Source organism: Sceloporus occidentalis, unplaced genomic scaffold (assembly GCF_023333645.1).
Source record: "Sceloporus occidentalis isolate IW3139 unplaced genomic scaffold, rSceOcc1.0.p SCAF_4, whole genome shotgun sequence".
NCBI lineage: Eukaryota > Metazoa > Chordata > Lepidosauria > Squamata > Phrynosomatidae > Sceloporus > Sceloporus occidentalis.
In genome coordinates this window covers 93,587,895-93,610,246 of record NW_028316984.1, presented here as the reverse complement: position 1 = coordinate 93,610,246, position 22,352 = coordinate 93,587,895, and the positions used below count along the sequence as shown (strand labels likewise).

The window sequence follows — 22,352 nt, the reverse complement described above, 5'->3', positions numbered from 1 at the left end:
GAGAGGACTCACATGAAATAAAAGGCTGCACAGAAGAGAGGCAATTTCAGCAGGCACTAATTGTTACCTGGCTGCATGGCAAGCAACACCTGCTGAAATTCCATCTCTTATACAACCATTAAGGCAGAAGACTCCTCTCTAGTCTTCAGTCTGATAACCCTGAGTCTCACTGAAATAAATCAATTTAAATTAATTCTGTGGGAATATTCATGGTTAGGGACTTGTATACTACAAGCTTTCCTTTGGATCAGGGTCACAGTGTTCTGGGAAGATATTGATGCACATGGTCTCTCAACTATTTCATTTTCTTCAAGACCACTATATAGGGTGGTCAGGTGAAATACATGACAGGTCTCTACACCTTTAATAGTTGTAAGAGGGAAATCAAGCACATAGAGTTTACATGACAAGCAATCGTTGTTGAAAACCCTTCTTCAATCAGACTATTAAAAACCCTCTCTGCACTTCACTTGGCAGCCCTATTACTATACCAAAATATTGCCCACTAACAAAGCAACAATACCAACCTTACTGTGACATGTTACAAAAACAGAACTTTTGATGAGACTGCACTCTTTCTCTGCCCAGGCTTTGCGATGAGGTTTCTCCTCACAGGGCTGAATGACTGTCTCCACATCAGGACATGTACTGTCCCTTTTCCATGAATTTCCAAATGTTAGTGGACTATTTTCTTGAACCATGCTCCTTGTTGTGAAGTCATTGCCAGCCTTGTCATCAAAGTTACCACATAAGCCACAGATCTTTCCCTGAAGGGAGGAAAATGCAGGACATTAGAGCAAGCACATCTAATGCAGTCAGCAAAAGTAATCAGTGAGGAGAAATTTAACTGTAAAAAAGTTTAATTCAAGATTTTCCACTGCCCCAGCATTAGCAGTCATGGATACTGACAAATTTAGAGTAAAACAAAAAACAACAAAAAGTAATGTGTTGAAAACTGAGAGCAGAAGGGGCAGCTCTACTATTAGACATAGTGAGACTATCACCAAGAGGCACCAGCCCTTTGACTGATCTTCCTGGGCCTCCCAAGCATTCTCTTTTGGCATATACCAGAGCTTGGAATATTACTTTTCAGTACAACACCAAAATCTCCCAAACAACATGGCCAATACCCACAGTGACTGGGCCATTTGTAGGACTGCCATCCAAAAGGGTAACTTTTCTGTCTTCTGTGGAGGAAAGATCTTTGTGAGCCACACAGTCTGTTCTTAACTCCAGAAAATGGTCTGCAATTCTCAGCTGTGATGAAAGATGCTATTCCATCATCAGTGATGAATGAAAGTTCAACTAGTAGTCAGTGAGCTTCTGTATCTTGAATGATGCAAGATGCCACACTATCCTTCACATCATCCAGTAAAATGTTTTTGTCTGATCCTGGGCAAGAATTAGTGTATCTTATATGAGTGGGGGGAAAGGATACTCAAAGCGAGGAGGGAGGGGTGGAATGATTTAGTTTCAAACTAGGCACACTCAGTTTATTCTGTGGCCTATTGACCATGGCAGGGAGTTGGACTGGATGGCTCTTGAGGTTTCTTCCAGCTCTATCATTCTATGATTCTATGTAAATTATTCAGTAAGAGGCTTGAAATAATTCATCTTGGAATAATTGCAAGCAGTTACCAAGAGTAACAATGAATATATAAAATCAAAATAAATAGGGCCTAATATTGGTCCCATTTTAAAATGTTAGCCTATTTGCAAAAAGGGTTCCAGATATTCTTTTGGGGAAGAACATCTCAACCACATCCCACCCTATATCTGCAAGGCTGATAAGAGAAGAGAGCTGATGGTACAAAAAAGATGTAATAATAATAATAATAATAATAAATTTTATTTATATACTACTTTTCCACAGATCAAAGCAGTGTACAGACAATTAAAACCATACAATTACAGAACTCTAAGCACAATCATTCATGATTATATAATTATATAATGTAATGATTATATAATGTAGAATGCATCGCCTTCCCGGTGTTGTTGGGCCACAGACCCCATAAGGTAATATTTCATTCATTTATCAAAAATAAAAAAAATCTTTCATGGCATTATAGAAAAAAGCTCCATAGTCACTCACTTTATAATGTGGTGCCAGCTTGATGAAAATTGTCGTTTTCTGGTCCCAGACAAGCATAATACCATTGCCGATCTCAATTACAATGTACAGGCCAACTCTCTGAGAAAACCAAGGCATCATTTTGCCACTTGCATTCAAGTTAATGTTTTTTATCTCTTTATCTTCCAGCTTTAGCTCAGTGTTCTAAAAAGAAAGAAGATGTAATTAAAACTCTATAATGTAAACAGACATTGACATCTTAATTGCAGTGGCATCACTAGGGGGTTGTGGAGCGTGCAAACTGCATCAGGTGACACCTTAAGGAGGGACACACCACTACTCCTCAAACACCTACTTTTTAGCAGAAATGGGCTGTGACATTCATCTGCTTCCCTTTAAAATACACATGCACAGAAATGGAAAGGAAATTTGTTTTGACCAATAATAGTATTTTATTAACTTATCTGATCCATGGCCTGTAAGACTATTAATAAAAGTTTACATGTATCATAAATCTCTGTCATTGGGAAGAAATTGTGAACTTCCAATTCTTTCTGTGATACACACACACACACACACACACACACACACACACAGAGTATATCTGTTGTTGTGCCTCCATATCATTTCCAACTTATGGTGACAAACCTATCACAGAGTTTTCTTGGTAAAATTGTTTGGAGGGAATTTATTTTGCCTTTCTGTGATGCTGAGATTATCTGACTTGCTTAAGGGTTTCCATGGCCAAGCAGGCATTAGAACCTGTTCTCCAGAGTCATAGTCCAGTGCTCTAATCACTACACCATGCTGGCTCTTTTTTGTAGTTGCACATAAGTAAACATGTTGTAAGGAAAATACACATTTTAAACACGCTTATGTTCTCTTTTCTCAATGGGGGAAGTGCATAAAATGCCTACTGCCTACTGTACTTTAAGAAAAGGAGTCTTGCAACCTGATTTGGAGACTGGACTGAATGACAGTGCAGGTGAGATTCCAAGAAATGTAACAATAATTAAACTGACCAATTTTCACACCTCTGTTCATACATACCCCGATAAACAACTTAATGGCCTTGGAGCAAGTGACTCCGGTGGTTCCACATGGGACATTCTCTGTGATGACACTAAATGTTCCCTCTGAATCTCTGTTGCCACAATAGTCCTAGTGAATGTGAAAAAGACATTGAACAAAATAAAGCCAAAACAGATTATTCTCATTTTCAATTGTATTTTAAAAACCCATTCAAACCATATTGAATATTTGCATTTATAGCAAGCTCACTATGCTTCCTGTTTAATGGTCCTTGGTTATTCTGAGTTTGTTTGGTCTCAAAGCAACCACAGAACAGAAAAAATGAATGAGGTGGATTAACAAAACATGAGAAAACAAACAGCAAATGTTGTTGGTCTGGGTTCATCCAATTATATATCATAATTTACTATGTAATGAAGGAAGCTAAGAGAGGATCACTTTCTATATGAACAAGTAGCACATGGATGTCCTGTTCCTCAACAGTATCATTTTACACTGTTGGTGGTATACTGCAAATACTGCATGTTTAAATGTGGCCAGCATAAAACAAAAGAATGAAGCCAATCTTTCCCAGACATGGGGAAGTCTCGAGTCATTGAGAGGAATTGTTTTACCCTAATCCTGTCAGTTACGTGCTAGCTATCCATGTGCAAGGAGTCTTTCTTTAACATGGCAGCAGTCAAACTAGGTTTTACTTTTCCTGAGTCCAAAGTTAAACCAATCAAGAAGGTCTTTGCCATGTGCTCTTTCTCTGTATTTAAAGCAATCTGAAGACAAACTAAATTAAGATGTTTCTGAAGGGTACAAAACATAAACACAAAAGAGCACCAGAATATGGATCTTCCATCTCACGGATCATCCATACAGCCTCTCCAATCCAAACAAAAGTGGTTGACTCCCACTCAGATCACTGGAACATGATTAAATATATTTATAATAAAATTGCTCTCAATTTCTTTCTAAATTTAGTGGAATTGGAGCCGGAGGAATAAGAGGAACTGCCTCAAGGAAAAAGTAATATCTACCATGAGGATTTGATATTCCAGTCTCTGTGGCAGGTTACTCGTGCAACTAATTTGGAGTTATATTGATAAAAAGCAGGGGTTGCAACAGTTCCCTTCTATTTTGCAGGTGTATTCATTAACTAGATCTCTCATTCACACATATATAGGCATTGCTTACAGAAGCATCAAAAAATGAAGATTATTATGTTTTTAAATGGTTTTGACCTTCATCACCTGTTTTCAATTTGTCAGATTGTTTAATATGTTTTAGTCTGTTTAAATTATTTTATTTTTTTTTTGGTTTAATTTTCTAAACCGTAATATCAAATATACTTTAATATTAATTTTACTGAGATCACATGATATAGGGCAGGATAGAAATACTTTAATAAAATAAATATATAAAGAATCTTTAAATCAGGAGTGGGCAAAGTGTAATGCTCCACATATTGTTGAACTGCAGCTCCCAGTGTTCCTCTACATAAAGCATGCTGGTGATCGGCTTCTAAGAAATGTAGTTGGACAACATCAGGAGGGATTAACAATCCTATCCCTGAATCAAATGTTCATCATTTTAATTCTCCTAGACCCAGTCCAGATGGACGGGATAGGATGCCCTCGTCCCGTGCGAGAGGTGGCGCTTCTAGACGCCCCCCACCCCTCGCATGTGACGAGGGCGTCATAATGGTGGTGCTCTGTACAGGAGTGCACTGCCATTGTTATGTGCCGGATGCATAGCGTCTGCACATCGCAGCACCATTGTGATGTTGTGAGTGCACCATTGACACACTGCGACATCATAATGGCATCACAAGAGGAACCCATTTTTCGTGGGCTCTTTTTGGTCTGCGGGGAAGTCCTGTGGTCTGGAGGCTGAGGCTTTTCTGTGGACCAAAACTAGGTGGTGGCAGGCCGCCGTTTTTGGGCAGTCTATATCCTGCCTAAATTAAATTTCCCTCACAGATGTATGGGAAAATGAACATGGATAATTTCAGGTGCTACAATGCTAGGTGAAATGATTTCATGGAATGAGATTCTGAGAGATGTTTAAGAAGCCAGATAGACATAAACTTTGAACATGAGTCAGATGTTATGGGACTGTGTAACAAAGGTGTGCATCAAAGATCACACTAGTATGCATCCACTTGTGTTACAGAACTTTGTCCCTCTCTCATCCTGCTACAGCCATTTGAACTTGCCACAGCCTGGATGGATTTCATGGATTTCCTAGGCCAATGGTGGTGAACCTATGGCACGCATGCCAGATAAGGCGTGTGAAGCCATGTTTCAGGGCATATGGAGGTGGAGAAGAGGAGGTACAGGCACTTGCCTGTTCCTCCTCTTCCCAGCCATCCCAGGAGAGGCAGCTGAAGGCCCGGGAGGACTGAAGGAAGAAGTCCCACCCCAGATGTCCTGCCTCCAGAAGGCAGAAGTCCCCCCCCCCCCCCGGAAGTCCTGCCCCTGGCATCAGATAACACTAAGTACTGGAATGTCTTTTATGGGAACTCAGTGGTTCGCCATCACTGTCCTAGGCTCTCCCTGTACTGGTTTGGAGGGTTCACAAGAAGCTGCAGGGTGGGATGTGTACTACCTCCTTCCCACTGTATCCAGCAGTGGAAGCCTTTCCACCAGCAGAACAACCCCACCGCATTTTGGTTTGTCGGTGAAAATTACCTGTGCAGCCACATATTCACAGTTACCATCAAAGTCATAGTTTTTTCCATCAAAGGTAATGTAATGGCCACTTCCGTAAATGATACATGTGCCATAACACACATTGGTGGTACATCTCCAGCTTCCTTTCTGGCAAGTACTAGAGATTGTGGAAAAAAGAAGTACATGAATAAGAACTGTTCTCTACAATAGTACTAAAGTATAAGGCAACTCTGAAACAATCAAATGGCCAGCGGCTTACATATCAAGTGTGTGGTGAATTCACACATGTATAACTATTATTAGTGCAACTAATAGAAAAAGAAGATCTTACCATGTGTTGCAATCCACTTTTATTTTATGCCCAGTGGGATAAAATTCCTTGTTATGAATGCACGGACAATCCTCTTCTTTAACACATAGCCCATTGCCATCATCAATCAATCCATCAGGACAGAAACATCCTGAGATACACCCTGTCTGGAACTAAATAAGAAGCAAAAATAATATCACATCCCTGTTTCATGAGTAGGTCCATCAGAATCTGTTTATTTCACAGATAGTTATGTACTTTTCATGCAGCCAAATGAGATTTACTTTTACCTTTCAAAACCCATTACTCAACTGTTCTTATTACTGGTTAAGTGAGATGGTGGCCCCATTTTGAAATATGAAGTGGCCAAAAGTTTATTTATTTTAGCAAAGACTGAGCAAGAAAGTGGGGACAAGGGAGGGAGGGAGGGAGGGAGTTCAACTTTCTGCATTCATTTGACAGAAAACCACTGGTAAAGACACAATGGCCAAGATTGTACATCAAGCAAGCAAGACGTGTCATGCAGTTACATGTCTCCCCTGTGCCCTGTGCAGCTGGTCAGCGCTGGAAAGGGCCCCTGCTGCTGCTTATGAATGGAGAGAGGAAGGGCATTTTCAAAACCAATTTCAACCCATAAACTTCTAATCCTTGATCATAGCACAAGTGCATCTCATTCATTGTTCTTTTATTCTTTTGCATTTCTACATTGTGCCTGAGTATTTTCTTTAAAGAAAAAATACGCTAAATTAAAATTGGGGGGGGGGGGTGTTTTAGAGGTGGAAGAAACAGTGTTACTGTTAGTCAGCAATAAAGGGGGGAATAGTTTAACTTAATGTTCCAATGAAAAGAAGACAAAGGCTTACATGATCAGTGCCCAGCGTTTGGCAGGTAAGCTGTAGTGGTGTTTGGGAAGACCAGGAGCCCATGTCGCTGCAGTTGAAATATATCTTATTGTTTGAACATTCTGTGAAATAAATATAAAACTTTCTGTTGGATGAATTTTCATAAACATTAGAGAAATTAAAACATCAGAGAGAGAAAACTTGGTGTTTAAGGTAATGGAATGGCTGGCACTTGCAAAACCTTGCAACATTCACTGTACAAATGCAGACACTTTTACCTATGTATGCCATGCATACTGAGAGAGAGAAAGGTATGCTGCTTTGAGTGGAACACTTTGCCTCTGAATGGTTATTAGCACCCAAGTAAGACTTATCAGCTACATGTGGAGAAGTCTTCTCAGGAGCCAAGAAATGTGGTCATCCATAGGCAGAATTCTAGACTATGGCTGCATTTCTTTAAGGATTCAGTGAGCCTTAATACTAATACACATGTACATGATGGCCCTATTATATGAGAAACTTAAGGCAGCTATTTTGTTGTGAAATATCATTGGGCAGAATTCTGTGTCTCTAAAGCATGGGCAGTTGAAGGCTGGGAAACATAATGTATTTTTAGAAGTATATACCCTTCAGCCTAAGCCAACTTGGCAAAGAATTCCTCCTCACCACCAGAAAAGAAAGTCATATACAGTACGCCCGCGTAATATGCAGGTATGCCATGCACGGCTTTCAGCTTACACTGAAGCCGCATGACATAAGAAGCAACGGCACGCATGCCATGCTGTATGCATGAGCCCCATTGTTTTCAATGGGGCTCAAGCATACACGGTGTTTCCCTTACACGGGGGGGGGGGGGGCGCTCTGGAACGGATCCCTGCATAAGGGAAGGGCCAACTGTACAAGATTATTCAAGCTGAAAAATAATTTTATACTTGCCATGTTCTGTTGGTCCCACTGATACACACTGGAACTTTCCATTTTTGCAAACACTAGGCAGGAATACACGATAGAAATAAAGCATAAGATAGAAGAAAGCTATATACATTTTGCATTTATATATTACTAATAATAATAATTAAAAATATATTCCTAAATTTTAAAAAAGCTAGTGTCATTTCTGTTAAACAATCATTTCATATACATAGTAGATGCTATACTCTTCTTATCCCACTTTCCTCTCAAAGTGGACTCAAGGTGGAAAACTGAACAAAATATAAAACAAACTCATCCATTTCTTGCCTAATGTTTTTCAGTAAGGGACTCCTAAACAGAGACTCGAGGTAAATTAAAGTACACTACAGTTAAACATGCAGCAGTATACATTAAAATTGAATTAAACTGCCAACAACATTTTAAAAACAAGTTAAAACATACAGTTGAGATGATTAAAAAGCACATTTTCAGGAACCTTCCAATTACCCATTACAAATACATGGTAGATAAAAGAGAACCATTTTTTGCTTATGATTATGGCTTCCCAAATTATCCCAAGAATTCACACAGAAGCATAATCACAACATACTCCTTCCTTTAAAGATGCAAATGATGTATTGCAGGGGTGGGGGTGTGTAGTGTATAGGCCACATGCAGCTCCTGGGGTAGTTTTTGACGTACCCTAGCCCCTCCCAATGTTTTCTAAAAATTAGAACAAAATGGCTCCCAATGTTGACATATTGTTGCCCTTACCCCACCCCTCTGTAAATCTACAGCACTATATAAATAAAGTTTAATAATAGCAACAACAACAACAATAATAATAACTTGAGATCCAGAAAAGGCCTTTTTTGAAAGAAGAAATTAACTCTCCTGGGCACAGAACAGCTCAGGGGAACACATGAATATGGTGAAATTGTTCCTGATGTACTTGTGGAGAGCATTGGGGGAAGAACAAAAAAGGCTCCAGAATCTGGGAGTGTGGTGTAGTGTAGTGTGGTGTGCTATAGAGGATGTGGCTCCCCAAGGTTCCACAGATGGCCAGTGTAGTGTTCTCCTAACCCTACAGAGTAACCTCCAGCAGTTGTCCACCTGTGATGTAGTGCAACCCTAATAAAGCCTAAAACTTTACAGTGAATATCCATGCAACCATCTTATCAGAAAGGCAATAAATCATGACTTTAACATACCAGCGTGCCTCCTGATTCATGACAGCCTCACCAGCCTGCACATATTTGCCATTGTAATAGCATGGGCATTTAGAAACTGGCACACAATTGTCTTTCTCATTCAAATAAGTATTATCAGGGCAGCCACAGCCATCCACTGGAGTGAAGCCTTGCAAGCACTGCTTATCACCCTCCGACAGAGAGCGGCAGGTTTGCTGACAAGTGTTCATATTGTAACGGAAAACCTGGGTGGCTGGGCAAGAAGACACTTCGCTGTCTGAATTAAGAGAAAAAGATAATACATTAAAACATTTTAAGCAGAAGGAGGAAAGGGACATGCATCAGCTCAGCTATTTTTAAAAGACAATTCAGTGCATGCCATCCAAATTTTATTTCTGATGCTTTCAATGAAGAAATATTAGCATGTTTGGAAGGAGCAACAATTAAACAAAGGAACGGGAATATGTATTATTAACTAGATGATGCAGCTGGCATATTAACATAAAATGACAAGAAGGCATAAATGACTTGCAACTAGTAACATTCCCTAGCATCCCCTCCTTAGGCTATATTGTAGAAATCTCATCATTCAGAACTTCATTATTGAGTTCTTCTGAATTCATGGTGTTTTTCTCAGACTAGGCAAACCCAAATAATATATATTGTTGTACATGTTCCAAAAGCCCTATTGGTAAATGAGGTTACCCTCTTATTGTTCTTATTAACCCTTTTAAAGTTGTAAAACATTAAAGTTAATATAGTTTTACTCAGAAGATTTTGTCCTTCATTCGAGCAAGAATGGAGAAATAGATACTTACTGCAGATCTTATCTCTCCAGCCCCATAACATGACTCCTTTGGCAGCACAGGCTCTTGCATAAGATGATAGCACTGCACACAAACATTCTTCATGGGAGTTACAGTTGCAGGTATCATACTTGCAACGCTGAAATATAAATAATCAGAGAATTGCCATTTATACTTGGATGACAAAGTGTCAGTTGGCATGACAGCACTGAGGTGCAGTACAGACCTCTCAAAAATGGCAGTCTGCAGGTGCCCATTTTAACTTTGGAGGGATGCCGCAGCCGCCAAACAGCGCAATGTCCCTCCGGAGTAAAAAGAACCTGGTATGTCCGGGTTCTTCCTGCGGTGCCTGGTACACTCGTGATGTCACGGACACGCAGCAACTTGCAGATGCTGTCCGTCCCTTATGTAAAGATGGCGGCACCCGTGTGGACAGGCCATCAGGCTGCCGCCATTACATACTAGGGTTCCAGACCATATGGATGCTGTGCACCACGCCCCTTTTGGCCTGTATGTCTCGGGGCTGAGACACTCAATACATTGTTACATTTTTGATGAAGCATGGACCCCAGAAAATGGTATGACCACCATGACTAAACTGGGGTACTGAGCTTCCTCTCTGTAATGATCTGGAAATACTAGTCAACTGTCCTAGAGAGCCAAGCCTCTTCAGGAATTACCAACCAGAAATGTGTGAAATCAGTCCTTATGAAATATTAACACAGCTATTATTGTTGTTATTGTCTAATAACAAAAGATACCTGCCATCTATGTTATGCACCCTTACTTGAGACTAAGATCCACTGAACACATGGAGAGCACTTCTAAGTACACATTGTGCTTGTAAGAATCTTCATATTTAAGGATATTTCAGTGATAATGGGTGAGGAAAGTAATTTGCTCTCCTCTCATAAGTACTTGCAAGTAGGCTAAATTAATAACCTTCTGGTCAGTGTTGCTGCACCCCCCTGCCACCTTAAAAACTATTCTGGGGGATTTGGTGGAAATTATACACTGAAAGCTACTCCTTTCATTAGCAGTAGCATATGTGAACCTTCTTTTTTTTTTGTCCCCATGAAACAATTAAAAGCTAATTATTTTATGGTTACCTTCTGCCTCTCTTCCATGGTGGGAAAGAACTCATTTTAAAAAAGCCATAGTTGGGCTGCCTCTAATAACAGTGATTTTCCTGATGTAAGGATTGGAATTGCACAGCTTTCTAAATGTTATCAAACTCCAACTCTCAGGAGCCCAACTACCACAATCACTGGTGAAGAATGCTAGGATTTGCAGTTTATCAACATCTGGTGATACAAAAAATGGCCCACCCTTGCTCTGAAAGTATCATATCTGTGATGATGGATCAGGGCTAGAGTTCTCTAAGCTCTAATAATTAAATCAGTTTTATTTTTGCCATGTGGGAATGTCTACAGTCATTACCTACACAAACATATGTACACACAAGTGCAAAGAGTCTATGCTCACATGGCATGGACTGTAATGCCTCTCATGCCACATAGGCCACAGCAAATGGTTTTTGGTGGTAAAAAGAACACTAAAAGAGTTTGTTTTGTGGCATGGTGATTTGCTATTAAAAAAAAAAATCTACAGAGTATTTCAAGGCCCCTAAATGTGATTTATAAAGCTCTCTGTCTCATGGCCTCTATAGCTTCTATAGGTCTTTTCACTATTGTGGAGTTGATTTTAGTTCATATATTTTAAATAAAAGAATGCAAACCTTGGTTGTGTCTGAAACTTAACTCTCCACTATAAGTAATTATTTTTATTTCTTCCACAGAAGATCCTGCTCTTTCCCCAGGATTAGAGCTTTTTGTTGTTGTTGTTGTTGTTGTTGTTGTTGTGTACCTCCAAGTCATTTCTGACTTATGGTGACCCTCAAGGGCCAACTGTATGAACATAGGTCAAAATCAGTTACAAACATAAGGAGGAGGAATGGGAAATGTGAAGTATTTGTTGAGGAAGTATGCTTTAAAATTCAGTCTGTAGATGTTTGCCTGATATCAGTGGAAAGATAATTCCAGAGAGAAAATGCTCAGGACCATGTGGAGCCATCTAAAGTGCTTCCTCTGAGTCTGTCATTGACCAGTGAGGGGCATAAGGAGGACATTGACCTAGGAGTCATGACAGATATTCTATCCTCTAAACACTATGGAAAATAATTTGAGATCTGCAGACCTTGCTTTGCACACCACTGCTTTTCATTTCATACATGTCCCTGAAAATGAAAAGACCCATGCAACCACATACCTTGTAATAATCTGCTGGATCAATGACTGAGTGACACCTGGCAAAAGCAGATTCTGTACTTTTCAATAAAGAGCACCAAAATTCAGCATAATTTTCTGTAACAATGAAGGAAAATTAAATGTCACTAACAACTACTGCATCATGTGATGCCTCGTCCCATGTGTTCTAGTATGCAGATTATCCTGGTGACCTTTGTAATATAATTGAATGAAATCAGAAGAGTACTTTATGTACTCTCTGGGGGATTGGACCATGGTAGTATATAGGGTTGAAATTCCCTTATTGATGTGATCAGATACTGTATCATTTCAGGGTTTGAATCCTGAATACTGGTTAGAACATAACTGCAGTATTTAAAAATGAAAGCCACCTCTGCTTACCATTTTCAACACTAAGAGTGCAAGGATGTTCCCAAGAATCCACCTTGTCAGTACAGCTGGCCTGTGCTTTCCAGGTATTAGCAAAGGAAGCCCCTGTTGCTTCAACCAATCCACCTGATGTTTTGAAATCATCACTTTCTATTCCATTGAAATTTCCACAAAGACCTATTAATAAAAATAATAAAGTTAATTTTATCTGTATAGTTTAACACATGACTTCATTGATTGGTAAAATGGCAAGAGTAAGCAATGAACAATGCATTACAGACTGAGATTTTTTAACTATAAGTATTCTTCATACCAACCAGTATCTCCTGTCCATAATTAACAATCCTAACTTAAATTCATACTTACCTTGAAGTATTCCCTTGGCAGACTGATCAACAACGGCAAACAACTGCATAACTGGAGCCAACTGGATCTGCAGCTTGAGGCCAAAATAGGTGTGTACAATATGATAGTAGGAAGATGGCTGGAAAATTGAGAAGCTGGCTGGAAAACAAGGAAAAACAACATTTCCTGTCAAACTGCAATTCATGTATTTCTTTATTTAACTGTTACATCGTATCCATCTTATGTTATTTTGGATGTTCATATAAGCTACCATTTGCACTTGAGAACAACTCTGTCAGAGCTGTAAGGCCGACAAGGAAAGCTAGATCAGTTAGATGTTTTGTTGCTGTTGTTGTTGTTCAAGTCATTTCCAACTTATGGCAACCCGAAGGTGAACCTATCACAGGGTTTTCTGGGTCTCAGTGTGTGACTGAGGAGTTTATCAGACAAGGGAAATTGGAAGTATAATCCAATGGCAATCTGAACGCAATCATGGGGTTTAACGTTATTGTGCGATAACCCACTACACGCAAATTCGGGCAATGGGAAGTCAGTCCGAATGCAATCATGTAGTTTCACGTTATTGCGTGATAGACTGCCACACTCAAATTCAGGCAATGGCATGCTATTTTCGGGCAATGGGAAGCCAGTTTGAACACAATGCGCATTCATGTAATTGCGCTAAACTAACAACTTTAAGTGAATGCGTTCTGGCACCACTCTCTTTTCATTCAAATTTCAGAGAAATTCCTCCCATTTGATAAACTCAGTAGGTTTCCATGACTGAGTGGGGAATTGAACCCTGATCTCTAGAGTCATAGTCCAACACACAAACCATGCTAGCTAGGTTAGCCCTATTTCTCCTTAAGGTGAATAGGGGAGGAGGAAAGTAGAAAACAAAAGAGGATGGGGAAAGAGTCATTAGACAATGAGAAAAGTACTTTTTTTCTTGCTAATTGTGGAGTACAGTTTCTCATAAACTTCTCAGTGTGCCATTTCATTTAATCCCAGCCCATATCTGAGCCATCCCTGAGCCATTTATTTAACTAAAAGCTTAAAACACAAGGTCCTCATCTGGAGGATTTGTAGAACCATTATCTTAGGGTATACATGAGGATAGTGAGAGAGAATGAGAATGGCTTCCTTCCTCACCTGCTACATGAGGCAAGTGAATCTCCATTTCATTCAGCAATACAGTGCCATCGGATTTGAAAACTAGAACCTGTGAAGAAAAACAGAAACTATTTTAGTGGGATTTCTATTTCTTATAGATAGGGGGATGCCATCTTAAATGAACCATAACAACTGTCCAAAAAAAAATCCAACATTTTATCATATAAATATGGAACCCTAACAGCATTCTTCCGCTAGTTATACAAATGTGAAGAACAGGTTATGCAGCATCCCATGAATCTGAGGAAAGGGGGAAAATACATACACACACACGCGCACACACACACACAAAACGATATGGATTGCAGGACAGATTTTTTTTTTAAAAAAAAAGGAAGGCAATTAATATATATGTGAATCTCTGAAGAGCAAATTGAAAAACTTATGATAGTCTCCTTAATCAAATGATGCATGATGTGATTTGTTTAACCACAGTTGGTTGCAGCTGCATATTCACCAATGTACTTTAAAATCATCCAAACAGATTAGTTGGCATCCAGTATTTATGAGACTGTAAAACCAACCACTTGAGCCAGGTAGTGCCCACACCATAGGGTTTCTGAGGCACTGTAAGTTGGAGCACTGAGAAATGGCAACTGCAGTGCTGCCCCAGGCATAGAGCATGATGAAAGAAACAGTTGTGGCAGAACCCCAAGGAATCTCTCCACCTGCCACTCTCATTGTAGTGCTCTCTCAATACAGTACAATGACAGAGCTCCCTCATCATAGATACATCTGACAGTGTAAGTTTTTGGCCAAAAATTATTAGAGCAGAATAAAATATGTTCACCAAATAACAACAACAAAAAATTGACAACTTTTAAATATGACTGCATTCATATAGTTTCGGTCTGTTCATTTTCAGTTTTAAGGCTGCTGTACACTCTCAGCTTATTCTCCATTTTCCCAAGACCTGGGAGTAGAGGCATCACGCCATATCTAGATGCTTTTAATTAATTTATTTGTTCTTGATCCATGTTTACCAAGTGAGACTGATAGCCTTTGAGCAGGTAGACATATCACCTTTTAAGCCAGTATGAAATGTGCTTCAATATCAAGATTTCCTTGAATTAACCTTGGAGGATTTTTTTTAAGTGATGGAGAATCTTTGTTAAGAAGCTTTTACTAGAACTATACATTTAAGTGTTCTCTTGAAAAGAATTAAGATAGCGAAAAAGAACCAAAACTGGTTCAGATCTACACTGCACACTTTTTGATAACCAGGAGCTGAGTCGTGCATAAGTATACAATGCAACAGGCATCATGAGGATATAATGTTAAAAAATGACTCATTAAATCCATGGCATTTAACTTAAGTTGGCTAATGACACCTTATAAAAAGTTTATGATGTGCACTGGAACACGATCAATATGTTTTACAATTGTGACTGTAAAAAATAACAAAGGGTGTAAAAGGAAATAAAGCAAAATAAACAGAGCCCAAAATGCAATTGTGATGTGGGTTTGGCACAAAAGAGGTACTCAGGTAAGCAGGTAAAAAGGTACTAAGCAAAGTAGAGTATCTTTGTTTGAAAGTTAAAGTGGGTTTTATTGTTTGGTTTCAGTTTTAGCATATTTGACAATCAACAATAGTATCTAATTCAAAGGCTTGAATAATGGATAAAAATCTTAGAATGGCAAAATTATATATTAACTGTATTTTCGTAATACATACATGCGCGCACACACACACATCTGTCTTTCTGTCCATCTACGTACACACAATTGTCTTGACAAAATTAACAGCTAGGAAAAAATGCAATATTGTCCTCCCAAATACCATGGGTGTTGAAGAGAGGGCCATCTTGAAACAACATTTGATTGGATTTGGCTTCAAGCGATTATTTGTTTGATTTGACCTCATCTTTTTAGTATAGGCCTTAGCCATGGCATCAATATGTGCATTCAACTTACATTTTGTTTGTGATCTATGAGCAATACAACCGTCTTTAGGCATGTCTGCTTATCTGTAGAACTACATGGGCCCAGTTCTGCCAAGAGGACATGTGAGTCATTTTTGCTGCTCTGCAAATAGAAAAGAACAAATATGATAAGTGTGGTCCATTCCTCCTCCCACAAACCCCTTCCCTTCCACAGAAAGACTGACATGAGATATTGATTTTAAAATAATCAACCCAGTTTCTCTTAAAGATGTCAAATTCCAGTGACCATGTTCCATATAAAAGGAAAAGTATTTACTCTTCTTTAGGAAAATATTTGAGTGTACCTGACCGAAAATCCCCATTTGATAATCCTACTGAATGTGCAAAGGGATCTTATAGTACTTTTGAGCCTAACTGAGAGAAAGAATGAAGTTGGTAGCACTACTCCTCAGATACATGGAGTGAAGTCCCTATGAACTGACTTTTATAAATAGGCTGTAAGTGTGAAGAGAAATAGAAATGCTGAAATAGAAATAGAAATCCTTTCTCTTACCTTTGTCACTCCACAACCATAATTAAAACTAAATTTGTCACCTCATCACCATACTTACAAATGTTGTGTTCCTATTGCTATTGACACTCACAGCCTGCATATGTCAATGTTTACTGCAGAAGGAACTATCCATCGTTTCATTCGCATCCATGGGACCTATCTTCCTGCTGCAGTCCCTTCTCCGCACTTTAGGTTTGGCAGGCTGATGTTGCCTTTGTGCTTCTGATTACAGAAAGGCTGCCTGGCCACCCCCTCCCCAGACCTTAAATAGCCATGGGGATGTGCTGACAATAGGGAAGTAGGTTATGCACACAGGAAAAGTGATAGAGTTGTGACTTGCAGAGTTACATGTCCTTCCAGTACCAGGGAGCCTGGGTGGCCACCAGAGATCCCTGGTGCTGCAGTGGTTAAATGCCTGCACTGCAGCCACAAGGTTGTCAGTTCGATCCCAGGCAGGGCTCCAAAGTCTACTCAGCCTTCCATCCTTTCATAGGTCGGTAGAATGAGTACCCAGTTTGTTGGGGGCAATTGGCTTACACATGGTAAACTGCTTGGGGAGTACTAGTTCACTGATAAACTGTATAGAAATGTATTTGTTATTGCTATTGCTATGGAGAGTCTTGGCCATTATGTGCAGAAATGATTCTTTTGAGAGAAAATTAGAGATTCATATTTAAATACATGTTCAACTGCAAATGTTCTTCTAATTGTTGTTTTTTTTAAATTGCCCAGTGTTGAAATGGTCAATACTTATACCTTAGTCAAAACATAGTAACAGTCTCCGTGGAAGGTGTATTTCTTCCCATCAAAAGTGGTAATGTGAGCTCCACCCTCCAGTGCACATGTACTTGGACAGGGTAAGTCCTGGCATACCCATCTACCTGATTCACAAACGCTGTGAAGACAGAATGCAATAGGAATCAAACAATTAGTGTCAGACACAGCAGCTGAGAAACTGTACTAAAAATCTCTGCATCCAAGAAGCAAGCTGGAAGTTGAAAGTTCTGTCCACCTAATAATATAACCACTTTCCAATTACTAGAAAACAAATAAATCCTGAAGTTCATGAGAGCAGTTAGGATGACTGGTGGTGTCTAAAATGTATCTTATTCTGTCCATGCCACCCCAGAAACCTGTGTGTTGTGCCTAAGTTAAGAGGCAGGTATCTGAACTGATGTCAACCTTGTATTTCCATAAATAGGAGCCCACAATTTTGTCTTCATCCCAGGAACTATTGCTAAGTATCATCTTATAACTGCCCAACTACCAGAGAGCCATCAGACTTACATTCCCAGACTTGAGGCTTAATTTAACTATGAACGATATGGCTTAAATATGTAGCCTAAATTTGGGGATTCCATGCTCCCCCTTCCCTCTTTTCACTTCTGGGCCTCATGAAGAGTACAGAAAACTCAAAAGCCTATCTCAAATTAAGTAATTTTATTTGGACCTAATAGAGGTGTTGCCCATTTGTAGATTTTGGATTTTGCTCTGTTTTTATGGACCACCATGGTAACTTTCAGTTTGCTGGTTGTAGTTAAAAGCTTTAGCCTCAACTGATTTTCATAAGCAGTTAAGTAGCCCTCTTTCAGAAAAAAAGTTTTCTTTGTTGAAGCTAGAAAGTACTACTGAACTCTGCTGTAAAATTCAGAGTACAGCTATTTAGAATCCGTAAATAATTCCCCCTCATTTTGATCTGAGAGGTGATGCTGGGAAATGTTTGTTTCCTTTTCTAATAAATATGTAATACACCAGATTCATTTGATCATGTTTGGTGTGTTGAGCCTATGAAAGCGTCTGATTGTGCAAAGGAGACATTAGGATGATAATTTGCATTTGACATTCTCCATTCTTCTAAAATCTGTCAACTCTAAGTTAGCACATTCTGCCCCAATTTATTACCAAAGAAAAGGTGATGCAGTATAAACACAGGCTCGCTTACCAGCTTTCACACTCATTTGTGATGTTTTGACCAGGAGAAAATACATTGCCTTGACTTTTACAGTGGCATTTGCTTGTGGGTACACAGCCTTTGCCCATGATGTCATCATATACAGTGCCTGCAAGAATAATAGTAGTAGTAGTAGTAAGATTTTCTTGGTTCATTGGCTGCAAATCTGAACCCATTTACAAGGCAAGAGGTCTGCATGGAACTAAGAGAGATTTGCGGCTGTACTAGATATTAAAGGAAATATGTATTCCCTGAAATTAACCTGTTTCAACTCTTAAAACTGGATTTCATCAGAGATACATGCCTCAACCTTGAGACTTGAGACATGTATCTCTTATAACCAATCCCAAAATGCAACGACCAATCACAAACTGCAGCAGGTTAAATGAAAAACACATAGGTGAGGAAACCTGTGTGCTATGGCTAAGCATGATCTAAGCATAATATCTAGTCTGTCCCTCAGATCACTATTAAACCAGGAAGAATTGTTGGATGATGTATATTTTCCAAAACAAAACCCACATGGTAATAATTGAAATGAACTCAGAATTAGTTGTATTGACTTTAATAAAGCCTGTGTCCTACCATGTGTGCTTAAAATAACATTACACTAGAATAACCTCAAGGGGTAGGTTAGCAATATGGCCATAGCCATCCAACTGAAAGGGATAGCCATCCAGCTGAAAAAGGTTTGCCATATCTAAGCACACTGCTATATCTACCATGCCACACTGAAATTATTACCTTCTGGGCAGAAACAGCCATCCATATAGTGCTCTTCACATAGTCTGCTGATATCCAGATGTGAACAGGTGTCCATACAAGGTGAGCCACTTTCCAAGTAGACCATGTTTCCAGGACATGAGATAGCTGAAATAATAAAAGAAGTAGGCACTGACTAGGAGACACAGACTCTAGCCTATGGACACATACTAATAGAGAGGAAAAGAAGAGAGATAAAATGGTGGTAATGAGGTACCTCGGCTAGTATCAGTGAAAACATTGTTTACTCAAATCATAGAATTACAGAGTTGGAAGAGACCACAAGGGCCATCCAGTCCAACCCCCTGCTATGCAGGAACTCTCAATCAAAGCATACCCAACAGATGAAGAGAAGGTTTACTACTTTTGTCACTGAGACTTTTAAACAAATTTTTCAGTTTCTCAGTGAAAACAAAAGAAATCCAGAGAGTCAAAATTTGATGTGTGTACATGTGTGTAAGCATGTGTGTGTAAAATAGAGAAGACAGCTTGAGGGAGGGAGGGAGAGCAAGAGAGATGCTGTGTGTGTCCTGATATTGTTTAACATTTGCATAACTTTCTCTTATCAAATGTGATGAGAGTAGAATCCAAAGAAAGACTATCTGGACAACTGTAATCATAATTTGCATATATTTCAGTGAGAGTTAAGCACTCAGCTTCCTTAGTTTTCTGTTTTACGTCTCTTTGAATCTCAAGTGAAAAGCACTTATTCAGACACTGCTTTCATAAAAACTCTCACTACTAAAGAAGTGGAAGGAGAAGGAAATCAGATCTCCAGATTTCCTCTGATGCTGGTTGGATACTTGACTAAGGACACACATAGGCCACCCAGTAGGTCCAGTAAACATAGCCCCAGGGTTTTCCATTTCTGGGTTTCACACCCTGTAATAGTTGTTTTGACCCTGCATCCAGCTGTGTCCTAAATATTCCAACATTTTAGCCTTAGTTTGTTGCTGGTTGTGACAGTGTTTAGTGCTACCCTTAATCTATTTCTTTTCAGATGCTCTTGTCTCCTACTTGAAGTGAGGTTATGCTGTGGTGTGGGTGTAGTTTTCCTCCATCCCCCTCACACAGCCATCCAATTCATGTTGTCAACACCTTCCCCCATCTCTCATCCCCATTCTCCCAGGTGTCCACAATCTGTGTCTCACACACCTTTTTTAAAAAAAATCTCTATCACTTTAACACTATGATGGCAAATGAAATGGGGAGAAGAAATCTTGAATCTGGTAGCCAGAAATCTAATGAGGGAATGAAGATCAGTTGTTGGAAACTCCCAGAAGAGAAGGAAATCACATGCTGTAGTGGGTTTTTCAGTTATTCCCTTGTGAAATCCACAAGACAAATAACAGGACAAGAAGAATGTTGTTTTGATATCTGAACCCCCTGAAAAATGACATCTATAACTCCTGCTAAATCCTCAGGCTTTTGGACATTCTGGAGGAGCTGCAATGAAAGAAGATCAAGGGCTATTTGGAATTATATGAATTTAAGGAGGAATGTGTCCCTGCACTGTTGACTGTGGCTGGCTGCATCTTCTATGAGCTGGTTAGGGACTTACGACACAATTCAGGTGTTCTCCAGTTCTGAGGCTTTCCTCCAGCATGGGAACACTGACGGGAAAACTCTGAGATGGTGCTGCAAAGACAGAAGGAGTCCTCTGTTTTCTGACAAGCACACCTGTCCTGCATACAGGCTTGAATATATTGCTCCAAATTCAAGCGGGACTGACAGTCTTCAAAGGCTGAAGAAGTCAACAACTTCATACACTCATCACGCTGGAAAGGAAAGAAATAAGAGTTTAACAGACCCTAATAATGCTTTTTTCCAAAGCTGTCTCTGAAGGAATTGTAACAAACATGCCTAGTTAAAATAACATAGCTAAATCCTTGATTCAAACAGAGCTTAGAGCAGTTACCCTTAGGGAGCCACAATGCCTCAAATTTCCCAGCTAACAACCCAGCTGGCATGCTAGCTGGGGGATTCTGGAACTATGGTTCCTCAAAGAAGCTTTTCTATCCTCTGGTTTCAAGATTCTGAAGTACTATCTAAAGAATATGGTTGAGTATTTCCAACAAGAAATTGATCAACATGATCAAGGAGAGCATCTGAAAAGCAATCATGTATAAATGCTTACATATGAGTTTAGTTCTGTAACATTAAATGTCTAGCATAGGGAAATTCTATCTCACCCTTAAGTGTTATTTTTCATAACAGCATGACTGAAGATATTTGACAGTGGCTCTGAACTCAATGTCATTTCTTTACTGAAGTGAGCTGTAGTTTTCTTCTTGCAAAGGAATTTTAGGTCACTAGGGGTTAAATATAATTGGTAATTCTGACTACAGTAGGCCCACTGTATCCATGGCAGCTTGCCAAGTCAACACTCACATAACTTCCATAGATCTGATGGGTCTGCTGTAGCTTAGATCAACAACTAGATGTACTATAGTCCCATTTGTCTTGGAGATCTTCAGAGAGAAGATGCATTTATTTAGACTGGGGTGGTCAACTTCTGGCCCTCCAGATGTTATTAGACTGCAACTCTCATCAAACACCTCCAGCACAGTAAATAGTAAGGAATAATGAGAGATACAGTCCAATAACAGTTTCAGAACTACAGACTGCTTGCATTTAATTTTAATGTGCACTTGCACATACCAAATCTGCTTGATATGCCACCTTCTTGCAGAGCACATACACACACTCAAAGAAGATTCCATGCTTTACACACAAGGCTAAGTCTACATAGACAAATCTTCTTGCTTTCCTGTCCTCTAATTAATGCTTCCACACCAAATAATAAACAGGGAACATAATTATGTTCCTACGTTATTGCATATCCCACACTTTTCCCTGCAAAACAAGCTGATTTTTCTGCCTGGTGAATTGTTCGGTTTAGTTATTAAGACTTACATGCTTATGGCATTGCTGTACAGTTTTTGTTTCATCAGGGTCTTCACATTCTGCTTTGGGGTTATGAATTTTTTGTAGGTTCCCAAATGTGATTGGGTTGTATGTCAGTCCTATAAAAAAGAGGAAACAAAGGAGACTTTATAGGTGCCAAATAAATATTTAAGTAAATCACCATCTGACTTGATATGACCCTCTTTTCTAGTTTATGACTGCTGGCCCTGGTGATTAAACAGGGTGGGTGACAAGGAATCATCAAGATATCACATCAGTCAATTATCAATGCTATATAAGGTACTTTGAGAAAACA

General features: G+C 39.4%; 1 protein-coding gene across 1 annotated transcript in view; it reads right to left on the bottom strand.

Moving 5' to 3' along the window:
- Window positions 1–22,352, bottom strand: part of MUC2 (mucin 2, oligomeric mucus/gel-forming) — an 87,271-nt gene that overhangs the window by 58,527 nt on the left and 6,392 nt on the right. The window contains exons 5-22 of the mRNA XM_089523094.1: window positions 22,046–22,155; window positions 20,691–20,907; window positions 19,112–19,237; window positions 18,359–18,476; window positions 17,173–17,311; window positions 15,895–16,005; window positions 13,960–14,029; window positions 12,829–12,966; window positions 12,475–12,639; window positions 12,095–12,189; window positions 9,835–9,965; window positions 9,073–9,293; window positions 6,940–7,040; window positions 6,098–6,249; window positions 5,785–5,923; window positions 3,125–3,235; window positions 2,096–2,278; window positions 528–767 (exon numbers count right to left, since the gene is read on the bottom strand). Of these exons, the coding sequence (XP_089379220.1) occupies window positions 528–767; window positions 2,096–2,278; window positions 3,125–3,235; window positions 5,785–5,923; window positions 6,098–6,249; window positions 6,940–7,040; window positions 9,073–9,293; window positions 9,835–9,965; window positions 12,095–12,189; window positions 12,475–12,639; window positions 12,829–12,966; window positions 13,960–14,029; window positions 15,895–16,005; window positions 17,173–17,311; window positions 18,359–18,476; window positions 19,112–19,237; window positions 20,691–20,907; window positions 22,046–22,155 (2,567 nt within the window). The remainder of the gene's footprint in view (window positions 1–527; window positions 768–2,095; window positions 2,279–3,124; window positions 3,236–5,784; window positions 5,924–6,097; window positions 6,250–6,939; window positions 7,041–9,072; window positions 9,294–9,834; window positions 9,966–12,094; window positions 12,190–12,474; window positions 12,640–12,828; window positions 12,967–13,959; window positions 14,030–15,894; window positions 16,006–17,172; window positions 17,312–18,358; window positions 18,477–19,111; window positions 19,238–20,690; window positions 20,908–22,045; window positions 22,156–22,352) is intronic.